This window comes from Elephantulus edwardii, unplaced genomic scaffold, assembly GCF_000299155.1.
Source record: "Elephantulus edwardii isolate Elephantulus edwardi_28Jun2011 unplaced genomic scaffold, EleEdw1.0 scaffold00030, whole genome shotgun sequence".
NCBI classification, from domain to species: Eukaryota; Metazoa; Chordata; class Mammalia; order Macroscelidea; family Macroscelididae; genus Elephantulus; species Elephantulus edwardii.
In genome coordinates this window covers 17,595,735-17,603,710 of record NW_006399780.1, presented here as the reverse complement: position 1 = coordinate 17,603,710, position 7,976 = coordinate 17,595,735, and the positions used below count along the sequence as shown (strand labels likewise).

General features: G+C 45.7%; 1 protein-coding gene across 1 annotated transcript; it reads left to right on the top strand.

Moving 5' to 3' along the window:
- The first annotated feature begins 417 nt into the window (after positions 1 to 417).
- On the top strand, positions 418 to 7,428 carry LOC102846474 (keratin, type II cytoskeletal 2 oral-like). Its single transcript, XM_006883975.1, has 9 exons — positions 418 to 954; positions 1,119 to 1,339; positions 2,357 to 2,417; positions 3,273 to 3,368; positions 4,090 to 4,254; positions 4,618 to 4,743; positions 5,435 to 5,655; positions 6,659 to 6,693; positions 7,184 to 7,428. Exons 1-9 carry the CDS (start codon positions 418 to 420, stop codon positions 7,426 to 7,428), a joined length of 1,707 nt encoding a protein of 568 aa, XP_006884037.1.
- Positions 7,429 to 7,976: the final 548 nt, after the last annotated feature.

The window sequence follows — 7,976 nt, the reverse complement described above, 5'->3', positions numbered from 1 at the left end:
ATTCCCATGTGAATCTCCCTTGTTCTCTGAGTCAGGCAGCAGAGCAATGGAAGTTGATACTCAGAGATTTTGAGGACATGAAGAATCACAGAGTCACCTAATTGGACCTTCTGACAAGCTGGTGCTTGGGGCCCTGAGACTGTGTCATACCTAGCAGGAGGCAAACCCATTCATGAAGGGAGGGCCTGAACTACACACAGCTAATTATAAGAAAGGCATAAAATGGACAGTCTGGGATGACAACAAAGGAAATTGATGTGAGGATTAATTTTCACTAGAGGATGAAGCTCAGGAAACCATCAAATTAATGATTCAGTTCATCTGGGCCCTATAAAAGGGGTCACTCTTTTCCCTATGTCAGAAGTTTCCTTGTCTTCTGAGATTTCGAGCTAGGACGTCTTCTTGCATCCTGAGAAAATGATGAGCCCACAGACCTGCAGGCCTTCCCAGAGTACCAAGGACTTCAGTGGCTGCTCTGCCATTGGCGCTTCTGGTCAGAGCCGCACCTCCCCCAGGTGCAAGTCAACCTCACGCTGTGGGGCAGGCAGCGCTGCCACGGCCTGTGCCATGATCTGCGGTACCTTTGGCAGCAAGAGCCTGCACAGCCTTGGCGGCAGCAAGAAGATCTCACTCAGTGTGGCTGGAGGAGCTTCCCGGGCTGCGAGCTCAGCACAGGGATGCTCTGGTGCCTTTGGAGGCAGCCTGTGCGGGCTTGGGCTCGGAGGAAGGGGTCACAGTGGGGGCTTTGGAGGAGGCTCCTTCGGTGCTGGAGGGAGAGCTGGAGGCTTTGTGGGCTCAGGGTGCTCTCCCCTGGGCATCCAGGAGGTGACCATCAACCAGAGCTTACTGCAGCCCCTGAACATGGGGATTGACCCCCGGATTGGGGAGGTGAAGACCCAAGAGAAGGAGCAGATCAAGACCCTCAACAACAAGTTTGCTTCCTTCATTGACAAGGTGAGGCGTGTAGCTGTTGGGGCCTCTGGATAGGTAGGGGAGCCTATGCCTGTGAAAGTCTCTTGGGCCTGGGGATACAGGGGAGCCTGGGGACGTGGAAGGCAGGTCCACTCATGAGTGAGATGTCGGGCAGGCTGTGACCTCTCCCGCATGGTTGATGACAGGTGCGGTTCCTGGAGCAGCAGAACAAGGTGCTGGAGACCAAGTGGTGCCTCCTGCAGGAGCAGACGGCTGCTTCCAAAGCCAGTGCTAATGACCTGCAGCCCTTCTTTGAGTCTTACATTGGCTGCCTCCAGGCCCAGCTGAGCAAGCTGCAGGCTGAGTGGAGCCGGCTGGATGGGGAGTTGTGCATGATGCAGGCGGTCATGGAGGAGTACAAGAAGAAGTGAGTGATGAAGATGCTAGGGCGGTGGGGAGCAGTCACTGGGTCTAGGTGATCCTGGTGTAAGGCTGGGAGTATGTGGGTTTTCCATCTGGGAAATTGCCAGTGCATGTTCTGAAGGCCTCTGGGGCTAGAGGCCACTAGATGAGGTGTCAGAATGTGGAATCCGATGGAAGAAATATCCACTCTTTTGATGATTTGTGTTGCTGCTAAGAAGAGAGAATGAGGTGTATGTCATGGAGGTGGGCATCTACTGGGCTCCACGTGAAACAGATGCTAGTGCCCCAGCACTGGGTCTAACAGCAGTGGAATGGACATTTTCTGCTTATAGAATCACTTTGGGTGCTTTAAAAATCCCAGATGTCCAGGTTGCACTCGTGGCCAAGTCAATCAGAATCTCTGGGTTTGTGGACAAGACATTGGCATTTTCTACAGATCACAGATGATTCCAGTGTACAGCCAAGGTGAAGGATCCTTTTAAGAAAGCAGACTGTGGCTGGGAGGAAGAAGACTCATGAGTAACTAAAATAGGGTAGAATCCTATCTTTGTCAAATAGAGTGTTGGGATATGCAGTGAGCACGCAGATGGAGGAGGGAGAAGCAGACGCAGAAAGGAGGAGATGGGTGCTTTCTGAGCAGATAGAAGAAGAAAGCAGTTTTCAGAGTGGTCATAGGATATGAGGGGTAGGGTGGTCCTCAGCCATAGATACAACTTGTATGCATGTGCTCCTTAGAGGGCCCCAGACACCGAGATTATGCCTCAGTTCCATCATGTGCTTTATCTCCTTGCTACCAATATTATGGAGAGTTTGAAATGGGGTACCAGGGTCCATTTAAAGGCCCTACTGTTCTAATGATGCATGCCACTCAACTGGCTTTATCTTGGCATCAAGCAGATAATGTTTACCAACAGCCCTGTTTTGGGTAAGCCTCTAGCTACTGGGATAAACTCTTTCTCCTGTGTGTGAACCTACTCGAGGCTCAGCTGTGTTCTGAGCAAGACTGTCTTCCTCCTTGTAGGTATGAGGATGAGTTTAACAAGCGTTCAGAGGCTGAGAATAAATTCATGGTTCTGAAGAAGGTAAGCAGGGGAGCGAGCTATGAGGGGAGCAGATGGAGCAAGGATTAGGTGCTGTGAGGACAACTTCTCATAAGCATGAAGTGAGTAGGGCTGTAGATACCTTTTACAGAGCAGGATTTCCAAGTGCTGGGCTGCTATTACTGTGGCTCAAACCCAGGACACAGCCAGTCTCTTCACTGAATCATCGGCCTGAAGGCTTTTTTCCTGTCACTAAATATGCTTGGCTCCCAGTTACAGAATTGCTTTTATAGAAGAGGACTGACTGGCATAGGAGTTGGCAGGAGACTGAGAAAGAGGGGATAAATTATGTATACTGCATTGAAACAGATGAGAGAGAGAACTGTTTAAAAGTGATGTATGGTTAGGTATTATTGTCGTGACAGGAGTCCAGAATGAAGGCTTCATAGTGGAGTGGACTTGGAGGGAGGGATTGTATAACAATAAAAGAATTTTTCTTTTACTTTTCAAAGAGAAGAGCGAACTGAGGGGGAGGGGTGGGCAGGGAAAAAAGTGCAACAATGAATAAATAGAAATCCAAAGTCTATGTAAACTTTCATTAAAATTAATTAAAAAATTGCTTTCAATCTTCAGAACACCAGTTTTAAGCAGTAAAAAGTAGTTTGTAACTACCACTATAATCATGCACATTAGAAAAACTGTAATAACAAACATTTTCTAATACAAGTCCAATGGTTAAATTTGCTTTCCTTACTGTGAGTATAATGTTCAGTTTAAGTTATTATCACTCTGATTGGTGTAAACCTGTATCAGTATTATTAAATACACTTATAACGACTTATTGAGGCTAGTAACACTGGTTTCCTGTAAGGCTGGTTTCCGGTCATTTGGTTTCAGGATGTGGATACTGCTTACGTGGCCAAAGTGAACCTAGAAACCCAAGTGGAGTGCCAGACTGATGAGGTCAACTTCCTGAGAGCTGTCTACGAAGCTGTAAGGACCTTTCTCTCTTCCTCTTGGTGGAAGGCCCAATACCAGAGTGTGGGATGTTTGACTCTGGGGATCCAGTTTCTTTGTGAATTCTGTCTGGCAGCAAACATATGCAACATATCCCATCTTTATCCACATCCCTTTTTCATTTCTCCCATTTTACCTTCTTCTTTACCTTGACCACAGTTTCTGAATAATGTAAATAGTTACAGTGCTTGGCTACTAACTTAAAGATTGATAGTTCTAGTCTACCTAGATGTGCCTCAGAAGAAAAGATCTAGAGATCTACTTCTGAAAGCATGAGCTACTAAACTGTGTGGAGCCCAGTGTCTGCTCTGACACATGTGGGGTTGCCATGACTCAGAGATGCCTCTTGGTATCTGCTTTTACCACTCATGCCATATTGCCCACCTTCTCCCTCTCTTCTTTCCAAAGCTTAGGACAGCCAACATCTAATATTTATGCTTTTAGAATTTTGATGCACAGAGTTCCAGTGGAATCTTGGAGAAGGGAGTAGCCCTTTGGTGCATATTGAAGAGTGTCCTGTTACCAGCTTTCTCGCCTCCTTCCCCTTCAGCACGCTTTGGTCTCCTAGGGCCTACTAGGCACCCATACATCCACACGGAGATTGAAGCTACCACCCACTGAATCAGGAGATGGTAGGGTTCATACATTCCAGAGAAGTATTGATAACCACCTCATGGTGCTCCCTCTGTGTGTGTAGGAGTACAACCAACTTCTATCGAAATCCATTGACACTTCTGTGATCCTGTCCATGGACAACAATCGCCACCTGGACCTGGGCAACATCATCGCTGAGGTCAAAGCTCAATATGAAGAAATAGCTGAGAAGAGTAAGGCAGAAGCCCAGGCCCTGTACACAACCAAGGTAAATAAAGGTCACAACATCAGCCTGGACCCCATAGCCTTATCCGAACTCCTGCACCTTCACTTCCAATTCAATTTGGCACCATCCCAGAGAATAAAATGGAAACCCTACTGAAATACCTTTCACAAATTCCCATAGCTGGAGGGCTCTGTGTAATGTTTTTGCATCTACTGCCTGGTATCTTTAAGAGGAACTGTGGACTTCAGTTCAGTGATCCTCTTCATTCCAAATGCCTGGTGAACTTCAGTATGACTTTAGAGTGTTTTAGACCAATTATACTCATATCCCCTCCCTATCCCCAAAATACACACAGATAAGTCTCACAAATAATTTCTCCTTATTTGCTTCCCACCCTCACTTCAGCTTGGAGAGTTGCAGACTACAGCCGGCAAGCATGGTGATGATTTAAGGAGCCTCAAGAATGAGATTGTTGAGCTCAACAGAATAATCCAGAGACTGAGGGCAGAGATTGAAAGTGTCAACAAGCAAGTAGGTTCAGTTCACTCAAAGTCTGGGATAGTAGCTGATGTCAGTCACATTATGGAGTGCCAGCAGGCTGCCCAGACTCCAGGCTGGGTGATCTGTCATACTCCTGGTTGGAACTTTCGGCCATGGGACTAAACAAAGGCTTTAGTATCTTTCCTTCCACCCACCATATATATTCAAGGTGAAATGATCTCCCCTCAACCCAGAGGGAATGACCTCAAAATTCTGTAAAATATTTGGGACTGAGGGAACTCTATTGGTGTAAGTGTTAGCAAGTTGCGCTGCCAACCCAAAGGCTGTGTGTAAGTCCACAAGTGACACCATGGGAGAAAGATGGGTGATCTCTTCTGGTTATAATTTACAACCTTGGAAGCCTGACAAAGGGCCTCTATACATCAGAACAGTGCCAAGGAGGCTAGTGATTTTCTGGGATTTCAGACCACAGATTACATACACTTCTGCTAAAGATTGGAAAGCAGCTACTCATTATCACAATTCAAATGACCATTGGGATACGCCAGAATGGTTAAACTACAAGGAAATGAATGATAAAGGTCGAAGGGGTTAATATGTCCGATCACAGTACACAAGTTAGAGCTTTAAGTTAGAGACAAATGGGGACTTCTGGTTACTTGCCATATGCACAGATGTGTCCAGGGACTCAACACGCTGCCTCTTTCTCCTCTTGCCTTAGAATGCCAGCCTGCAGGAAGCAATCACTGATGCTGAGCGGCGGGGTGAGCTGACACTCAAAGATGCTCAGAACAAGTTGGCAGAACTCAAAGAGGCTCTGCAACAGGCCAAGGAGAATCTGGCCCATCTCTTGCGTGACTACCAAGACCTGATGAACATCAAGCTGGCTTTGGATGTGGAAATTGCTACCTATCAAAAGATGCTGGAAGGAGAGGAGTGCAGGTGGGCAGGAACTCTGGCCAATACAAGGAATTAAAGTTGAGAACCAAGCATCACGGGATTATATGGCTCTCGTTTGACTCACTTTTCACAATGGTTTTTTTGATCCCTGGCTTTATTTCCTCCAGGCTCTAGAACACTGAAGCAGGGTAATAGGTGACAAATACTGAGCTGTGCTGCTCATAATTATTCATCTAAGTTCAAAACCCCCCAATTTTATAATATTTGTTAAAGCAGAATACTTAGAGATTCTTATCAAGCATATGGCACATTCCAAGAACAGATGCCAGTCAATCCCGGCAAGGTGGAGAATACAAAGGTGGGTCCTAGGAGGTCATTGACCTTAAAAGGTGGAAGGAGACAATTTTGTGAGTAAACTCAATTTATCTGACGTCCAACTCTTTCATCTATAAGAATTCAAAATAGGAGGCTAGATATCCAGTCTAGCTTGCCCAACTATTCGTTGGATTTTACCAGGTAGACCTGTCTGTTCCTAAAGTCTATGTTAAAGCTTCCCCTCCTCTCTGAACCAGTCATTTTTTCCTTGTCTTTCTATCTCTGTTAATGACATCACTGCCTAGTGGGAGACTGTACAATTAGGTGACGTTTCTAGACAGAAAAGGGATTCTGAGAGTATTGTCCATAGGTCCATAAAAAATGACACAGGTATTACCTATGTGATTACAGTATGGGTCAGACATATATAAGCCCTATTCTTGGCTTTGTTTACTTTTCACAATAAACAGATGAGGAGATGCATTATCCGAGTTTTACTACTGAGGTACCAAGATATTCAGAGACAGAGCCATGTACCTGAGATATAACTATATTCTTTACATTTTTATCCTAGCATCCCAAGTAAGCACCTTATCATGCATAACAGCTGATGTTATGGCTCCTATCAATGTCATCTGGCATCCTAGTGGCTAATTATGGCAAGATGGTATACCAGCTGGATCATTTCACCATGATATTTCCCTAATACTTATTTTGTTTTCCTAAACAGGATGTCTGGGGAGTGTCAGAATCAAGTGTGTATCTGTGAGTATCTTATAAAATAATGTTCTGTTGGTTCAGATGATTTCTCACAGGTTTTCATCAGCTCATCTAGCCAGAAATTATTATTATTATTATTATTATTATTATTATTATTTTATCTTACCCAGAGTAATTAAAAAAGAGGAGCACACGGGGCTGACACATAAGCCTTATTTGGGTAGAACGTCATGGATGTCTTGCTAGTTTGTGCCTTGGGTCCTTTATCAGATAGCTTTCTATCTAAGAGTCACTTCTCCATCTCTCTTTGGCGTTTTCTTAATTCCTTGGTCAGGGAGCATGAGTGGCCATGTTTCTCTGGTGGCTTGAATCCACCAACAGGCTCCAAGGGAGAGCTATGGCAACCCAATGGAGGGCCAGCTGTGAGTTGGTCTTGACTTTATGGCAATGAGTTTGGTTTTTATTCCTAGGACAGGGATTAACTTTTAATGGGAATTTTGACAGAATGTGACTGAAAAACTTACTCTCTTTGCAGCCACGATCAAGCACACTTTCAGCAGCAAGAACATCAGTGCTGGGGGCAGCAGCCTCAAAGGGAAGGGCAACAGAGGCCAAAACACCCGAGGGGCCAGTGCGTCCATAACTGCTGGGAAGAGCATCCAGTCTGGAAGCATCTCCATGAGTCAGAGGACCAGAGTCGGCAGTTCTTTGCCCCCGTCCTCGGCCGGGGCTGTGCAGACCACCACCACTAATAACCAGCGCTCCTGCATCAAGTACTGAGACTGAGACCTGCTCCTCAGCTGCAGAAACTCCTTTTGCTCTTCGTCACATCTTTTTTGCAATGGTTCTTCTCTCCCCAAAGTTGGTGGCAGAATCCCTTAGGCATCTTCAAGTCAAGAAAGCACTCAGATGGATGTTGTTGTATTTGGAATAGAACCCATGCCTTTTATTGCCTTTACATTTTCTTGTACATTAATTCTGCTTTGCCTCTCTTTAGTTCACTCTTTTCTTCCTAAATTACAATATATTGTAACACTGCATCTTAGCGTTATGAGTTCTGTAGAACACGATGAATCAGAGGACAGCACACCAAATGGAGCCCTCTGCAAGGGATGGGAGCAGTTGTGCATGGAATGCATGAAAGAGGTGGAGCAGAAGGGGATGCTAAGAGAATCTTGGGCACTAAGCAAATGGTATCAAGGTGTCCATACAATCTGCGAGCTACCATGATCTGGTTCACCTTTTGGGGATCAATTCCAGGGCAGGCCGTACTCTGGGGCTGTGCTCCTCTCATACTGGCATCGGTGGTCCTTGTCAAGAGAGCCTCT